This window comes from Pseudophryne corroboree, chromosome 6 (genome assembly GCF_028390025.1).
Source record: "Pseudophryne corroboree isolate aPseCor3 chromosome 6, aPseCor3.hap2, whole genome shotgun sequence".
NCBI classification, from domain to species: Eukaryota; Metazoa; Chordata; class Amphibia; order Anura; family Myobatrachidae; genus Pseudophryne; species Pseudophryne corroboree.
The window spans coordinates 401,676,322-401,695,805 of NC_086449.1; the positions used below are offsets into that span (position 1 = coordinate 401,676,322).

The 19,484-nt window shown below is 42.2% G+C and overlaps 1 protein-coding gene across 3 annotated transcripts in view; it reads right to left on the reverse strand.

Annotated features, from left to right (window-relative positions):
* USP6NL (USP6 N-terminal like) overlaps positions 1 to 19,484 on the reverse strand; it is a 427,089-nt gene that overhangs the window by 107,658 nt on the left and 299,947 nt on the right. For all 3 annotated transcript variants that reach the window (XM_063926864.1, XM_063926863.1, XM_063926865.1), the window contains exons 5-7: positions 17,113 to 17,193; positions 10,331 to 10,438; positions 9,316 to 9,425 (exon numbers count right to left, since the gene is read on the reverse strand). In XM_063926864.1, coding sequence (XP_063782934.1) covers positions 9,316 to 9,425; positions 10,331 to 10,438; positions 17,113 to 17,193 — 299 coding nt within the window. The remainder of the gene's footprint in view (positions 1 to 9,315; positions 9,426 to 10,330; positions 10,439 to 17,112; positions 17,194 to 19,484) is intronic.

A 19,484-nucleotide genomic window follows, 5' to 3' on the forward strand; every position in this document is an offset into this window, starting at 1 on the left:
TGTTGTCACAAGTCTTTGAAGATAAAAAGGTCCATCCCTGCGGATATTTCTCCCGTAAGTTCCTCCCGGCAGAACGTAATTATGCAATCGGTGAGCAAGAGTTACTTGCCATCAAGTTGGCATTTGAGGAGTGGAGATACCTTCTAGAAGGAGCTCAACATCGCATTACAGTTTATACTGATCATAAGAATCTTCTGTATCTGCAGTCAGCTCAGTGTTTGAATCCACGACAAGCTCGATGGGCGCTTTTCTTCTCACGATTTGATTTCAAACTCACCTATCGTCCAGGGTCTCAGAACAAAAAGGCAGATGCCCTTTCCCGGTCCTTTGCTTCTTCTGAATTAAATGATGCTACCACGAATCAAGCCATTGTGAATCCTACGTCCTTCTTAATGACTCGAACCTCTCCAGTTCCTCCGCCTGGCAAGACCTTTGTCGCCACAAGTCTTCGAAAACGGCTGCTTACCTGGGCTCACTCCTCTTCCTTCATGGGTCATCCTGGGGTTCTAAAGACTCTCAAATTTATTTAACAGTCTTATTGGTGGCCACGTCTCAAAGCCGATGTCCAAGAGTTTATAGCAGCATGTCCTAAATGTGCCCAACATAAGAGTCCAAGAAGTTCTCCACCAGTTTCATCCATTGCCAGCCCTAGAGGTTCCAGCAGCAGATCAAGAGCTTCAACGTCTATCTAGCATCTGGAGTTGTGTACGTAAGTCCTTGGTCAAAACTTCCGCTCGTTATAAATCTTTTGCAGATAGAAAACGCAAAGCTGTACCGAGTTACAAAGTGGGAGACCAAGTTTGGATTTCTACGCGCAATCTCAAGTTCAAAGTTCCTTCTAAGAAATTTGCTCCCAAGTTTATTGGTCCATTTCCCATTGTTAAGGTACTCAACCCTGTGTCATACAAAGTCAAGTTGCCACCGTCTTTGAGAATTCCTAACGCCTTTCATACATCTTTACTGAAGCCTTTGATTCTCAATAAGTTCCGTACTACCCAGTCCAAATCTCCTAAAGTTCACTCTTTGCAGAATGAGGAATTTGAAGTTAAAGAGATTGTGGACTCACGTTCCCGATATGGACGTTTACAGTTTCTGGTCGACTGGAAGGGTTACGGTCCAGAGGAAAGATCCTGGGTTTTCTCTGAAGATGTTCATGCTCCAAGACTGGTACAGAAATACTTCTCCAAAAATCCTGATAAGGTTCAAAGGTGTTCGGAGACCACCCTTAGAGGAGGGGGTACTGTCACGAACCGGTCTCTTACCTCTGCGGGTTCTGGGGTTCATCCGTTGCCAGTGCGGTTGCTCGCGGTGCTGTGCGCCCGTGTGGGGACACGGCGTGATCAATGGCACAGGTAATGCAGAGTCTGGGAACTGTGAGTGCGGGGACCAAATGGCCTAAGGCACTGCGGTGTGTCTGCTGTATAGGAGGTGGCCATATTGGAGACCAAATAGCTAATACAGAGCACTTGTGAAAACACCTGTGGGCAGGTGTAAGCCAATCCCGTGCTTGTGCTGCCTTTAAGTAGGCTGGGATTATGTTACTCTGGGCCAGTGCTTTGTTGTATCAAAGCTGTGCTCTAGCTCTGAGCTCTCTCCGTGCATTCCTGTGTGATTCCCGTGGTCCAGATATCGCCTCCGTTCCCAGAGGTCCGTCTGCAGCCTTCACTGCTGAAAGATCCACCGGCTCTCTGCTGTGCTGTCAGTTAATTGCACTCCTATTGGAAATAGTTGGATTCCCAGTGTCCTGCATGAGGTTACCTTGTCAGTCTGCCTATCATTCAAAGTCTGGAGGATTCTGTTTCTCTCAGCTGTTCGTTTGTTCAACTCTGCATTTAACCCATTCATCACCTTGTCTTCTACTACAGTTTCACAGTGATCTCCGGAACCCGCAAGTAACCCAATTCAGTACTTTTATTTGCTATGTTGTCATTACAAGGATAATTCATCACAGTCTCTCAGTTAACTCTCAAAGCTCCATTGCCAATTCTTACAGTTAATTCTCCATGTCTGCATTAACCAGTTAAACACAATCTGCAGTTCAGCATCAAAGCTGGTTTATATTTGCTATGTTGTCATAACAAGGATAATTCTTCAGTCTCTCAGTTAACTCTCAAAACTCCATTGCAAATCCTTACAGTTATCTCTTCATGTCTGCATTATCCAGTTAATAACATTCTGCAGTTCAGCATCAAAGCTTGTTTATATTTGCTATGTTGTCATAACAAGGATAATTCTTCACAGTCTCTCAGTTAACTCTCAAGACTCCATTGCAAATCCTTACAGTTATCTCTTCATGTCTGCATTATCCAGTTAATCATATTCTGCAGTTCAGCATCAAAGCTCGTTTATATTTGGACAATCCAACATTTATTCATCAGCTTGTTTTGCATATGTTTCCATGAACATTTCTTTTATGTATTTTTGAGTTTTCTCTTGCATATTATTCCTGCAATACTTCAGTATAATATGATGATTAACAACTTGTCAGTTAACTCTTTACTGAATTGTTATTTTGAATAAATATATGAATCGGAACTTTCTTCGTCCTCCCTGCTTTCTTCATAGCCCAGCACCTACACCTGTGGTTGGTCCCGGGTTAACGGATTCACAAAAACACCCGGACCCGACACTGAGGTAGCGGGCGTTTTATAGCCCCTGATGACATTTGAGACGCTTGGACAGGCACAAGCTGAGTAGCCGGCTGTCCTATGTCGTCAAACCTTTTATGTAAGGAGCTGACACTGTCACGTAATTCCTTCCATAAGTCCATCCACACTGGTGTCGACCCCGCAGGGGGTGACATCACATTCACAGGCATTTGCTCTGCCTCCACATCATTATCCTCATCATACATGTCGATACAGCAGTACCGACACACAGCAGACACACAGGGAATGCTCTTACAGAGGACAGGACCCCACAAAGCCCTTTGGGGAGACAGAGGGAGAGTATGCCAGCACACACCAGGGCGCTATATAACACAGGGATATCACTATACAGAGTGTTTTCCCCTATAGCTGCCTATAATATATATATATATACTGCGCCTAAATTGTGCCCCCCCACTCTTTTTTACCCTTTCTGTAGTGCAGGACTGCAGGGGAGAGCCAGGGAGCTTCCTTCCAGCGAAGCTGCGAGGGAATAATGGCGCCAGTGTGCTGAGGGAGTTGGCTCCGCACCTTTTTCGGCGGGCTTTCTCCCGCTATTTTATCGTTTCTGGCAGGGGTTAATATACACCTATATAGCCTCTGGGGCTATATATGGTGTTAGTTTTGCCAGCCAAGGTGTTATTATTGCTGCTCAGGGCGCCCCCCCCCAGCGCCCTGCACCCATCAGTGACCGCAGTGTGTGGTGTGCATGAGGAGCAATGGCGCACAGCTGCAGTGCTGTGCGCTACCTTGGAGAAGACAGAAGTCTTCAGCCGCCGATTTTCCGGACCACCTTCTTGTTTCTGGCTCTGTAAGGGGGACGGCGGCGCGGCTCCGAGAACGGACGACGAGGTCGGGTCCTGTGTTCGATCCCTCTGGAGCTAATGGTGTCCAGTAGCCTAAGAAGCCCAAGCTACCACCACTTAGGTAGGTTCGCTTCTTCTCCCCTTAGTCCCTCGTTGCAGTGAGCCTGTTGCCAGCAGGTCTCACTGAAAATAAAAAACCTAAACTATACTTTCTTCTAGGAGCTCAGGAGAGCCCCTAGTGTGCATCCAGCTCAGCCGGGCACAGAAATCTAACAGAGGCTTGGAGGAGGGTCATAGGGGGAGGAGCCAGTGCACACCAGATAGTCCTAAAGCTTTCTTTAGATGTGCCCAGTCTCCTGCGGAGCCGTCTATTCCCCATGGTCCTTACGGAGTCCCCAGCATCCACTAGGACGTCAGAGAAAACACTTTACTACTGCTGCTACTCTACACCGCTCACCCTGCACACACTACAGTACTGCTGCTAATCTCTACTCCCGTCCCCACCTGCAGTACACTACAGCCCCATACACACAGGGAGATTTCCCCAGAGATGTGTGCTGAGTGGGGAGGGTCGCTCACGTCACCCAGTGGTGAAATGAGTGATGTGCTAGATAGTGATGTGCATGCAGGCTCAATCTAGCACCGGCGATAGTGAAGCGTGGGGCCGCGCATCGCTATCGCTGTGCGGGTACACACGAAAGAGATCCGTGCTTAACTTCTAAGCAATTTAGTCAGAGTGCTTAGAATTTAAAGCACTGATCTCTCCATGAGTACCCCCCTTACCTCTCACCCAATACACTACTTCACTACCTTCCCTGCATAATCCGTCACTACCCTGCACTGCATCCCCCTCCCCGCACACACTATCTTGCACCCCCATTCCCACAAACACTATACTACAGCCACTACCCTGCACCCCACTCCCAGTACACTAGGTCGGACAATCAGTTGATCGGCAGTTCATGCTACCATATTAGCAACCTACTCTTAGGGGGTCATTCCGAGTTGATTGCTAGCTGCTTTCGTTCGCTCTGCAGCGATGAGAAAAAAAGGCACTTCTGCGTATGCAGCGAAATGTGCACGCGCGTCGTACTATTGCAACGAACTATGTAGTTACACACAAGGTCTAGCGAAGCTTTTCAGTCGCGCTGCTGGCCGCAGAGTGATTGACAGGAAGAGGGCGTTTCTGGGTGTCAACTCACCATTTTCAGAGAGTGTTCGGAAAAACGCAGGCGTGCCAGGAATAACGTAGGCGTGGCTGGGCGAACGCAGGGCGTGTTCGTGACGTCAAAATAGGAACTGAACAGTCTGAAGTGATCGCAAGCGCTGAGTAGGTATTGAGCTACTCTAAAACTGCACAAAAACAGTTTCCCGCTGCTCTGCGATCCTTTCGTTCGCACTTCTGCTAAGCTAAAATACACTCCCAGTGGGAGGCGGCATAGCGTTTGCACGGCTGCAAAAACTGCTAGCGAGCGAACAACTCAGAATGACCACCTTAGTGCACAGAGACCCCTGAGTATTTACTATATGAGAACATAAGACATTTGCACAGGAGCAATTCCCAAAGTGAAAAGGGCAAACACATATGCATGGACAAATGTACTGCAGGTCAGTATTTTTGTAACTTTGGAAGTAATTTGGAGTTGGGTACATACCAATTTGCATAGTGAAATATCCACGTTTCACCTGTGCATGCCTACCTCTCAACCAACATTCGGGTGTGGAATGGCTGACCAGTGGTCAGCATACCGGCAGCGGAATCCTGGCGGGGGACGAGTGCAGCGAGCCCCTTGCGGGCTCTCTGTGCTTGCTGCGCTGAGGGCTCGGTGGTGCCCTGTGGTCGAATGGGAATAGTCCCTGTTGGTCGGCATGCCGACCGTCAGGATAGTGAGGGGGCGGGATGTAGGGGGAGGTCATGTGATCGTCCGTCTCTTGACCGCCGGTCACATGACCTCCCCCTACATCCCGCCCCCTCATTATCCCACCAACACTCCCATCCCCACACACAGTACACTACCTCTCACCCTGCATACCCCTCTGAAAAAAGGACTCTGGGACCAAAAGGACATTACCATTGCCACAAAAATTAGGGTATTCAACATATCAGTTAGAACAAATTTACTTTATGGTTTAGAATAATGGCAATACTTAAAAACGACCTAACAGGAATGTTTCCAAATGAGGTGCTTATGAAATATACGTCAAGAAAAACTAATGGACCCGGAGAAATGAACACATCCGAAATCTATGCAAAGACCAACACACAGTTGAATCCTATATTAAAAGACAGCGTTTAAAGTGGTTTGGACATGTCTGCACAAAGGAGCCTAAAAGAATACCAAACCAGTGCCTAAATACTGTAACACATTCTGGAGGAATGGAAAATAGTAAATGATATGCCAAAGAAAACATGGCTAAAGTCGACTGCCTAAGATCTACAACCATTACACTTCCATATTGATGATGCCAAGCAAGCCGCCCTGAACCAATCCCAGTTACGTGTGATTATTAGAGATTCCCTGCCTTTGGCTGTCACAGTGCCAGCAAGCTTACCCTACTGGTGTCAACGACAATTAAGTCATATTATAATGCGATGATTGATGTTTTTCCACACTTCCACAGAAAAGTATACTACTTCCCACTGCTGCTACCATTCCTTTCATGTCAGTACCAAAATGGTTGTGGCTTCTACTCCAAAGTCTTGCCTTAACATTGCATTCCTGGGAGTAAAAGGAGGGAAAATAAGTCTCCTCCCTGTCCCTTCCCCGACTTGCATATTTTAGTCAGACTAATTACAATATCCCTTCCTGAAGTGAAGTGAAGACTAAACCCCCCCCCCCCCACATTCCTGATAACTGAATTCCCGGGAGTTTGCAAATTCCCGACATTCATATTTAAGTCAGACTAATTACAATATCCCTCTCTGAATTGAATTGCCGACTAAAAAACACATTCCTGACAATCAAATTCCCGTGATGCACAGGAGTTTGAAAAGTCAGGAATTTGAAGACAAATGCTCACTGAATTGAATTGACCCCATAGAAACATAGAATTTGACGGCAGATAAGAACCACTTGGCCCATCTAGTCTGCCCCTTTTTTTTTTATCCTTTAGGCAATCTCAACCCTTATTGAACCTTAATTCTTTGTAAGGATATTCATATGCCTATCCCAAGCATGTTTAAATTGCTCTACAGTCTTAGCCTCTACCACCTCTGATGGGAGGCTATTCCACTTATCCACTACCCTTTATGTGAAGTAATTTTTCCTTAAATTTTCCCTGAACCTCCCCCCCTCCATTCTCAGTGTATGTCCTCGAGTTCTAATACTTCTCTTCCTTTGAAGAATGTTTCTCTCCTGAACTTTGTTAAGACCCTTGATATATTTGAACGTTTCTATCATGTCCCCCCTTTCCCTTCTCTCCTCCAAACTATACATGTTAAGATCTTTTAGTCTTTCCGGGTAAGTTTTGTGATGTAGGCCATGCACCATTTTAGTTGCCCTTCTTTGTATATATATCCTTCTGGAGATATGGTCTCCAGAACTGGACACAGTATTTCAGATGGGGCCGTACCAATGACCTATACAGTGGCATTATCACTTCTTTTTTCCTGCTACCGATTCCTCTCCCTATGCAACAAAGCATCTGACTTGCCTTTCTCATTGCTTTCCTGCCTTCAAGTCACTTCAAATTGTGACTCCTAAATCCCTTTCCTCCTCAGTAGATTCCATTATAGTACCCTTGATACCATAATTAGCCTTCGGGTTTTTGAGACCCAAGTGCATGATTTTGCATTTTTTTTTAGCATTAAACTGTAGTTGCCACGTTCTTGACCATTTCTCAAGCCTACCTAGGTCATCAATCATTTGTTTTACCCCTCCCGGTGTGTCTACCCTGTTGCATATCTTTGTATCATCTGCAAAAAGGCATACTTTCCATTCAATACCATTTGCAGTGTCACCAACAAAGATATTGCACCATGACTCTGTAATTGCCACAAAATCCAGGTTATCCCTTGTCATTATTGCAATTAGCTCTGGAATTTTGTCTCCTAAACTCCTAGCATTGCACACATAGCTTTAAGAATTGTGTCTGTGCATCTGTTATTAGTAGCCATGTCCAGACAGTACATAATAAATGACAAGTTTCAAGTTGAAATTACCTGTTTGGTGATGTTGCTCAGTGTTTGGTATTTTTTTATTTACTAATCAGGAATCACAATCTGTCCTCTACACCACGACTACGCCTCACTAAATGTAAAGATATAATACACCTGACCACAAATGACCAAATGATCAAAGGAGGTAAACACCAGAGAGCATGCAATAATAAACTAGGTTTCACTGTGCAACTTTCCCACACATGCAATGCCAATTACAAGCCAATCATTACATCAAAAAACATACATGAGTTTGCATAAGAGAGAACTGTAGTGAGCAGATTGGGGCTGTCTTTTCATAGTTTAAAAAGACAGATAACATTGGTATAGGTGAGAATTCAGATGTTTTTGGTAAGCTAGAGACATACATTTGAGTAGTTGTGGATGAAGTGGAAAGGTCTTGCGGCGTTCCTAACACAGATTTAAGTTATAAGTGTATGGGTTACTCAGACTAGAGTAGTTTGATGTGTAGAGGAATTGGACTCACATTTGTTTGAAAGCAGTTCTTCAGTGGTCCAGATTGTGAATTGATTGTTGTCCTTCTGTTTTTCTTCTGTTTAACGTCGGTGTAACGTCAAAATTATGTTTAAACTTGTAGTTATCCTTTGAATAATGTTCTTTGAATTAATGTACACAAGCCTAATGGCACAAGCCTTCCTGATGCTCTTTAAGTAATGGGCCAAGCATGTGAACAGACCGATTACACCCAAACTCCAATGAACCCTCCCCCAGCAATGGCTAGTAATAAAATAAGAAAACAAGCTAACATACCAACCACTGAGATTTATCAGTCATGCCCTCACTCCTATACTCAGGAGATAATATTCCAATTTATCAATAGCAACCAATTATGTACATAAGCAATCTAACATAAAAGCAGATGCCTTATGCCTATAGCAATACTATAATTCTTATCACCCAAATTGCTAATTAGTATTTCAGTGCAATCACTAGTGATAATCTGCAGCTCTCATTTTCAATATACCGAGACAAGTATATAGTCACAAGCAGTCATTTGGGTGCAATGTTCTGTAGGAGGGTAGTAGATGGAATTACCTAGACAAGTATATATTCAACAAGCAGTCATTTGGGTGCAATGTTCTGAAGGAGGGTAGTAGATGAAATTACCTACACAAGTATACATTCACAAGCAGTCATTTGGGTACAATGTTCTGCAGGAGGGTAGTAGATGGAATTACGTAGAAAATATTTTTAACCCCGTTCCTATTTATAAACAAAAGTACATCTACTTCCTGGTGCACTAAGCGTATACAGTAGGAATCAGGATGCCACAGGGCAGTGTGTTTTTCCAGACTAGAAGCAGGACTATCAGTACTTTAGCCAGCAGGCATCCAAGTTTTTACTGTCATTTAAGATAAAGTTAAACAAAGAACATTTGGTCCACATAAGTAGACTAAACTGTCACTATTCTACTGAATTTTTGTTAGATTATTTAATACATGCTATTAGAAAGCGTTCAGCTGGAAATAAGCTCTAAAAGGTTGTAGACAACAAAACAATATCTTTAGCAGTTACACAGCAAGTGTAATGATACTGTAGGTGTCCATCTACTTGTTCAAAATAATCCTTAACAAATCCTTCTGCCATAAAGCCAAGTACAATGCTTTAAATAAAGGATAATAATAATAATAATAATAATAATGTCAATGGATGGCATGTATGCATAGGAAACTATACTTACTTCACTCCGTATCTATCTCTGAACATAATATTGTCTCTAAATGTTCGGTTAACATCCAAATCAATCTGTCGGATGTCAGGTGACAGGCGCCTCGCTTTCTGTTTCAGAACCTAAGATAAGAGGCAGAATGCAATGTACAAGGCACATCTATACAGATCAAACAACTGCTCATACACTTAAAAATCAAATCACATTCAATGGACCTGGCTTATAGTATGAGTAACAAAAAGACCATATGCAGCTGAAAATATAAATATCACTACAGAGTAGAGGAAAAAAATAATTTCTGACTGCATTAAAGATGCACATTGAATGCAATACTGGATGGAAAACATTAATATGAAAGTAATTTGGGAGAATGACTGAAAGTTGCTGTTCAGCTTACTGTATGTTCATTTTTGACCGTAAGCAAAACATCTATTATACGGTTGATGGATGCCAATCAAAGTCATTGCTGCTTCAGAGATACAGTAGGTCTGCCCACAACATTTCCAAATTTCCCTCTCCTAAGCCAAATACTGTGAAGGGTTCTCCTCCTACAGGCATTGCAAGCTCAATGCAGCACTCACTATTTATTATATACGATATGACAGAAACTGAAATGGGACCATGGACCAGTTCTTTCAGTGATACTGTATGTTCCCCTGTCCAGGACGGTCAGAATCACTTTGTAGATTAAATGTATATCAATACACTTGGATGTAGTACATGATATCAGCATTTAATAAAAGGGCATCAGGTGATCTGTTACTGTAGGTTTGTATGGGGAAATTACACAGGAGCCAATACTACCAAAAAACACAATGGAAAACAAGTGATCACCTATTCCACATCACACCCACAGAGATGATGAATGACAGTTGTGCTTAAAATTTTCATTTAAACACCATTTAGAAAAGCACCAGTGTAAAGTAAAGAGCCTTGAATACAGGAAATTTTAATTTTTTGTTCTTTATCCAGATATAAAGTATATTCCATTACTGAACAATGTATATATTAAACTTTCACTTCCTACCAGGTAAAGATCTTTTTTCTCATCTTTTAATTTTGGGACATCCAATATTAGAGACCAGACTTGACCTCGCAGCTGAAGGGGAATGCCTTTGTAAATTCTTCTGTGTAGCTAAACAAAACAATATCACGGGTCAATATTGATAATGAATCAGAATATTTGAAAAAAATATACCAGTTAAGAAATCTAAAGTAAGAAAAAAATTAACGCTACTACAAAAATAAAAAATGCACTAGATCTGATTTGCAGCAGGTTTGCGATACCATAATTAAAGATAAACATATCCAATACCATGTATGTAGGGATATTTACAAAAAGATAACATGAACATAGCTTTAATGTATTATGCCTCATAAGTGGCCCTGAACACTTCAGATTGACCACTACTAGCCTAATCCTTGTTTTTACAGATAATGGGTAAATACTATAGGTTCATACTACACACGAGCCAAAGACTCATCACAAGAACAACATACAGCAGCTCAACCTTTGTTATTCATCTCAGGACTTCCATAAAAAAGTTTCACTAGCAGAATGAGTCACAAGCAGGTGAAAGAGGATATATGCAGCATAACATTTGGACTAGCCAATTTCAGAAATCTATGAGCTCTTAAAATGTCATGACCACAAATGCTATATCCACTTTAGCAACACAAGGAATTCATATGAAGTGTTTAATTCAAACAGAGCTTCCACAAACACGGACATAAGATACATATCTGTAGGGAACCACTAGAAATATTTATGTTTCTTTGGCAAAAAATAATTAAGTGCATAAAAGTAATCAATAACACATGTTTGAGCAGCCATTGCTTCTAACAAGCTTAAGGAGATGTGTACACCTAAATTTACTTAATGGAAGCAAAATACGTCTTCAGAATTCTCCTGGCTCCTATTCCTTTGCCTGGAGAACACAACTGGTAAACCTTTACTTTGGGATTACATCACATCACAGAACTTAAACCTTAATAGAGCAGTTCCAAAACTTTCTAGACTCATGTCGCCCTAGAATATTAGAATTTTATTTCACGGCACCTTCTAGGATAAAAGCTTTTTATTGATAAATCTGTAAAATAAAATACTACCCTAAATAGATTGTGCCTACCAGTCAAGCTTAGGTTTAGTTATGTGGTGCTTGAGTCTATCACTTTAATGATAAATAACTAGATTTGGTCCTGGACAACCAACCTGAGACACCCCTGCAAGAGACTCGCGGCACACCAGGGGGCCTAGGAACACAGTTTGGAAACCACTGCCTTAACAGATTATGTTGTAGGAAAAACAATTTTTTGATACATTTAAACAAATGTGAAAAAAGCTCAACATGCACCATCTACCAGCGTTAATCCTTAAAATATACTGTACATACGTATATAATGGATGCAGTATGATATGTCGACATTGACCATGTCAACATTTATCATACAGACAATGATGAAAGGTCAACATGTTAGAACGTTGACATATCATCCCCGGTGACCACTTAACTGCTCATGGTTTTGTATGGTAACACATACTTTGCCAGATACAATGTTATTCAGAATAATTGTATATTTTACATAAAAAGTTTGATAAGGGTCAAACAGAAAGCAAACTCTTCAATTAATGTGTGCACATATATTGCATTCCTACCAAGTGTAGGATTTATTTTGATATGTCTACTCTAGGATCTTATTAAACCTATTTGAAAAATTTATTGCCACTAAGAGATAGACCGCTAGGCGGTGGCGTATCTATAATGGGTGCAGTGGGGGTATGCAGTCAGCATACCGATAGTCGGGATCCCGGCTGTCACAATACCGACGCTGGGATCCTGACAGGGCCAACATACCACCACCGGTATACTGGCGAAGTAGGTGATTCCCCCTCTATGGGTGTCCACGACACCCATAGAGGGAGAACAGAACCTGTGGCGAGCGTAGTTTGCCAATGAGTCCGCAAGGGGCTTCAATGCGTTCTCCCCCATGCCGGCATTCCGCCACTCAAGATGGCAATGTCGAGATCCTGACATTCGGCATCCCGGGCGGCAGGATCTCTTACCAATCCCGCACACAGACACCTAGGCCGCAGGAGGGCCCATACTGCACCCACTTTTTAAAAATACTCACCTTCCCGGAGACCCTCACCGATGGCAGCATCTCTCTACAAATCTCAGGTAAAGGGCATGGCAACCATTTTTCCAGAGATTTGCCATGCGCAGTAAGGAAATCTCTGGAAAATGGCCACACCACCATTGCCCCTCTAGTGCTCAGACTCTATTGCGATGACTACAGAGGAGGGGTCCCAGATAGAGGAGGATGGACATGGGCCTTCACCTCTGTTAATAAGCCCCTGCCGCTCCGATGAATATAAACAGTCCTTAGACAGGTATATCAGGTTGACGGAAACACTGCCAGACCACCATTAGGAATATTATACTTCATTGTGGGAAATGTAATCTCTTCCTTATTTGCACTTTTGCAGGACACAGAAGCCTAGGAAAGCACAGCATTTGAAGCAGAGAACAGATATGTGCATATGGCAATCTGAAAGCATTTCACCAGTGCAAAAACAAATTTGCTTTTACCCCCACACATTTTTTTTCTCTTTGGTAATTTAAATTTTGCTAAATACTCCCTCACCCATATTTTATTAAAACATTTTACGGTATCACCAATTCACGAGAATCACTGAAAGTTCTAATCTAATATGTACTCTGGGATTGATATATGAAATTGCCTGGGTAGCAAGACTGGTCCCCCTGGAGAACTTGGACAGTGCAGATGCCGTCAATAAACTAACTGTCCGTCTAAATGTGAAAGAATCGGTGGCTAAAATATATACATTTTCAAGTTCTTACTATTTACAGTACGTAGCATGTTTTTAGAATTAATGTTTTTCCCAGATGCGGTAGATGCATGAATGAATGGAGCTTTTAAACCCCCCCTATGGTCCTGGATTTAGGGTCTTTTCTTTTGGATATCTCCATAATTTGGTTGGGACCAGGACAATACAAATACCCAAGATCTGTTTTTCATGCTTTTTCTTTGTAATGAACTAAACCTTTCCAATCAAATGAAGCATCTGACATAGATGTAGCCCAGACACCTTTTACAGCATATTCTCTACAGTGCAGAAACCAGTAACCACTTCTGTTTAAGAGACTATACCATGATATTAGGGGATTATAAACACAGGAACAAATTATATCTGGAACAATATAATTCTTTATATCCCACCAGACCTCCGTAAGCAACAGTGCATTGAAACAGTGAGAATATTGCATAACATTGCACAGTTGCACCGCATCAATGTATGTGACTAACCAAGCAAAACAATACAACAACCAATAAAAAGAAAAAACTTTTTATTGTAAATGCAAAGAACATTTTAAATACAAGTAACCTCTAGTGTTTTGTTGCCCGGGGCCAGGTACCCCAGAGCTGGCTTCTGTATTAGGAGTGTTGGTTAAAGCTAGGCGGCTTGACGATGCTGCTCCTCATGCACGTTGATAGTAATATAGGTGGAAAGTAGAATGCATAGTAGTGTGGAGAGCCGCCTTGCGGCCTGGAGTAACGGAGACAAACTGGATCAGTCTATGGAATAAAGTCTCTAATTCAACGAGACTAAATTGGTACACAAAGCAAATAGACACTCCAACCAGACTGCAATGGTAAAAATAATTGTTAGGTGGTCAGAGTCATACAGCTTTGTTGGTCAGGAGGCAGTTTGAGTGCAAAATTAAAATATATGAATTTTTTTGTGTGGGCTGTATCGAAGGGTGATAATCGGATGGAGTAGCCTAGGTAGAATAAAAGGGTTGGTATCTGTATACCGGCGTCCATCATCCTGGCAGTCAGAATCCCGACCGCGGGATGCTGGGCCCAATGAATGCATCCCAGAATAAAATGTTGGTTGGGGAATTTGAAAGCATACATCTAAGGTCATCAAGCTATGCTTGGTTGAAAGATGAAGTTCCTACATATTGCGGAAAGGGTTGAGTTGTAAGAAATTTTGAAACCAGTAAAACCAAATTTGATTTATCATTACCCATTCCTGAGCAGTTTCCTGTTTTGTCTAATTTGTGTAGTTTGTAAGCAGCAATACTTCCAGAAACTAGAGGCAGTTATTGGTCAGTACTTGGTGCCTGTTGTTTCTAAGTCTTGTTTCTGATATTGCCAGAAGGTTAAAGATGTTGGAGAGGAAAAGGTCATGGATGAAAGTTAAATGCTTTGCTGCCTCCAGCATTGTGGTTATATGGGTTCAATTCTAACCGGAATCCTGTATGTGTGGAGTTTGTAGATACTCCATGTGTTTGTGTTTATTTGCTCCAAGAACTCTGGTTTCCGCTCAAAATCCTAACACCTACTGGTAGCTTAAGTGGATTCTGCCAAACAATTAACCCTAGTGTGTAAGAGTAGTTTTAGTTCAACAATTTGTTTTTAGGCAGGAAGAAGATCCCTGTTGAGGACACATTTTCTTTAAGGGCAACTGGATGTCAGGTGTAGCTACAGCTATATGACATATTATGAATTGTGGGCACTGTGTACAGTACTACATGTAATATTAAACTGTTATCTACTCAAACGCCCACATATCCTTAGAACACCTCACAGGGCCCTTCCATGCCATCAGACCACCCCACATACTCCTGGAATGCCAATCAGACCTCCAGCAATGAGGACGAGAAAAAAAAAAAAAAAGATCACCAAAGTAAAGTGAATAATAAAAAATATACAAATATAATTCCCACATAGGGACAATGCAACACTAGATCCTGTCAGCATGAAAATTTCACACAGTACATCCTGTGGTGCTTTCCCCGTGCATTTGATTATGATCTCAGGTACAGTCACAGTGCTAGATGCCTCAGCACTTACCACTCCTCTAGAGACGGTCACGGGCCAGTGGAATTCCAGACCGCAGAAAACTTCTCTCAGGAAGAGTACTCCCAAGTGGTAAAAAAGTTGCTAAGGATAACCCATGAGCCGCCGAATGTACTGTTATCAGGGGAGAACACTGCAGCCGAAAAACGCATATAGTGTATCAAGTGTGACTTCCATGTCAGACTACATACCCATTACGCCACCCATCCCCCCCAACGCCCCCGCCCCACCCAGGCTGTGAGGATTATCATAAGGCAATTCATGGCACATTTCTATTTTTTGAGAATGGGCATGGCACCCTGATACAACAGTCTAGAGGGAACACTCTATGGGGTATATGCAATTGCGGTCGAATTGCCGCAAATGTCGAAAAACGGGGCATTTTCGACACAAAAAAATGATTCGACAATGCAATACAGTACTTTGACAAAAAAAAAAAATCCGTTTCAAATTCGACTTTTTGCAATTCGACAGTAGTGAAATTTGACACGTCTGCAATGGTAAAAATGCGGCTTTTCGACAAAAGTATATTCAATTGAAGAATGTCGATTCGACAACAGTGCTTTTCGACAGTCATTTCGTCAATTTCAGTCCGCCTTATTTTGCTGGCGGGATCTAATAAATTTTTTTAAAAACATGCTTTTTTTTGTGTTTTTTTTTTATTGCTAATAGCATATCTATTTATATTAGAAGGGATTATGTACTTGGTTTGTCTATTAGGAGCCACAAGTATTATTTATATATTTTTTTAAAGAATATTATTATTTTTTACTGACTAAAATAATATGGAGAGATCAGAGCATGTTTTTCATGCGGGTTGTGAAAATACGGGGGATCCCCTGTCATTTCCCCCCCCCCCCCCCGTATTTTTACAACCAGGACCGGCTCAAAGAGCCCGAGGCTGGTTATGCTTAGGAGGGGGGGACCCCACGCATTTTTTTTCAGGATTTTTTACACACTTTTGTGCCGTCCATGAAGTCAAATCCAGGACGCACACTATCGTCAATTGGTCCGTTTTTCGACAGCGGGACTGTCGAATCCGTTTTTTATTGAATTCGGGTCCCGGCGGGAGGATGTCTGACTGTCGAATTGTGTCGAATTTAAAAACGGTCGAATTCCAGCCGGAATTCGACCGCAATTGCATATACCCCTATAAGTGTACATGTGGTAGGGAACATCAATTATAAGGTCCACTGAGGTACAGACTGATGTGACACACTAAATATTCTCTGTGATGTGCTGAATAATGTGTGGCTATGAATATAACTTAATAAATGAAGATAAAAAGAACATGAATTCCATAGTGCATATTTAAAGGTTGAAAGTAATGGAAGGTGAGGTTTGCCTAGTTTCTACATTGTTCTAAATCAATATGACACATATGGAAGATGTGGGGAGAACCAGGATTGGAAGATGATCGCAACCTTTAAGAGATTTAATTATCTGGCAAAAATAGGCGGTATTTTAGTTACAGAAAAAAAGATAGCATAAAAATTTTTTTACATCCTGAAAAGTTAGCGCATTTATTAAAAAGTCAATTAAATTAAGCGCTAATTAATGAATTAATTAATTGTTAAGAATAGCGCAGGGAAGGAGGTCCAGGAGCTATTCAATTGACCGCGCTGTTGGAGAATGTCGGTTCTCGTGCCTTAAAGCGGGTGTTTAGTCGTGAGAATAGGCATTCTCCGACTTCAGTGCCTGCAGCGGTGCTGTTTGCGCCGCGCTAAAGGCAGAAAACAGCACTGCGGCACAAGTTTAATCAGAGTTCTGTTTGCACCCCAGGAGGGTTGCGAGAAGAAATCCTCTGGTCAGGCATAACAGCGTGTTCAATTGAATAGCTTTCCCAGCCCTATTGATATCGTGCTGAATTGAACCAAGATTCCGAAATGTCTGAATAGTGTATATATTACTGTGCATCACCTTCTCTGTGTTTTTGTACTTCTCCCAGCTCTTCAACATTTTCAGCCATTTTGAAGTTCTCTCAATTTCTAGCAGCTTTTGCTGGAAAAAAAAACAAAAAACAAAATATTAGACATCATAATACGTTATTAAGTAGAGGTGCAAGTTATCTTTATTATTGTCAAAAACATTCAGTTTTAGATGGAATAATCCACTGTACAACCTGGTCCTAAAGGTTACTTAATTGCATTGAGCCTATCTTGCGTGTTTTTCAGCATCTTATGCAAACTCGTTGCTGCTTTGCTCACTACCACTGGCAGATTCTACCTTTTCAGACAGGCTTGGGCAACTCTCTGCCTTCCTAAATAAAAGACGGGATCGGCAGCAGCATAAACAGTCCAGGTGAGTAACCTAGTTAGATTGTACTTAGGGTATTACACTCAAAACAGAATTCACTTTGTATGCAATTGTTCTAACACGAGAAAAGCAATCTAAACCTCACAAGCAGAATGACTACTGTAATATTGCTAAATGTGCAAACAGAAAAATTCATGAACAGAAAATATACGAGGACTTCCTGCGCTACAAAACATTAGACCGAAGTAGGGATACACTGTAAACATTTTGAATTCTGATGCGGTATAAAAACTTAGGTTGCTAAAATGGGTTCATTCACATAAAACACCAACTAAAAAAAGCTTAGCCTGAGAGCAGTACATATTAATATGCCTCCGCCCACATTAAAGATGCATAAAAAGATGTGGGATGCCAAATTGAAGTTTACACTGCACATCATAGTCTGTGGGACACTGGACCACGGGATTGCAGGCTGGGATGGAGTTTGGCACCTAACAACTGTACAGTAACTTTAAATGTAAGCTCCTCCTGCCTGGAACCCCATAATGCCAGTACTTCTTTAACCACTTGCCTGTCATGTTCACATCAGATGCGACCACACCAGCAAGTGCTTTATCTGACCTGGTCGCACAGGATGCGACCAGTCAGATAGACAGTGTGTGCGGCTACAGGGAAGAGCCTTCGCGAACCCTCCTCCAGTGTTTGGCGTGCATGCGATCATTGCTGATCAGTCAGCACAGGAAGACCCCACCCAGCGGCTGCAGACAACAGCATCTGCTGGGGAAATGTAAAGTAACCCCCCGCAACCCCCCCTTCCTGTGTACCTGGTGGCTGTCCAGGCCATCAAACTGAATGTCGCAATGGTTGCAATGTTTCCGATGGTGCAGACTGAGGTTTGAAGGAATTTTTTTTTTTTTTAATAAATATATATATTTTTTTTAAATTCTTTTTTTTTTAACTAAAATCATTTTGGATAAGCTTAAACACACGTTCTACACCTAAATTACTCTTTAAAAAAAAAACCGCCAATTTGAGTGGTTTAAAAAAAAAAGTCACTTAAGTGGTAAAAAGAACCTCGCATAACTGAGCTTGAGGGAGGGAACGCAGGGTCCCACAGCCTGCTTCAGATAAAAGGATTCAATGGGAAGTGACTAAAAAACGTATTTACTCTGTCAGCAAGGCTTGTGGGACACTGGACCATGGGACGTTCAACAGCCGCCTCTAGGGGAGGGAACACTCAGGCTGGCTGACCGGAGAACTGTACGGCGAAACTGGGCATCACCTGAAGCAAAAACATGAAAAACAATAAAAATGAGTAAACATGTGGACAGGAGACCAGGTAGCTCAGTGTCGGACCACCCAGGAGGTCACCATCACCCTAGTGGAATGCGCTAGCACCTGGTCTAGTGCCGGCTGCCCTGCACTAGAATAGGCTTGAGTGATGACCAAGCAGATCCAACGTGCAATTGTCTGCTTTTAAGCTGGCCAACCACGTTTATGTGCATCATAAAAGTACCAGTACAAAATTGCAGAAGTTATGTAATTCGCAGAGCTCGAATTACATACAGAAGATCCAGATCATCCCGGTCCCAGGAAGTGGCGATAATATCCTGGTTTAAGTGAAAAGCTGAAAGAAATTTTGGTTGGAACGTAGGAGCCATATAGAGAACCGTTCTATCATCATGGAAGACGAGAAAAGGCAGTTTGCAAGACAAAGCTCCTAACTCAGAAACATGGCAAGGTGAGGCAAGTGTCATTAGGAAGACCAGCTTCCAAGTAACGATATGAACATCTGTTGACGCTATAATCTCAAAGGGAGTCTTTTTAAGAGCCGTTAAAAACAGATTAAAGGTTCCACGGCGCTACTGGAAGATGAAAAGTGTCTGAATTTGCGTCACACCCTGCAAGAAGGTTCGGACTCCTAGAAGGATGGCCAAACACCATTGGAAACAAATTGACAGGGCCAAAATTTAGACTTTCAATGACTTTCTGATCTGATCGCTGTTGTGCGAAATCGCACAGCGTCTGATTATCGA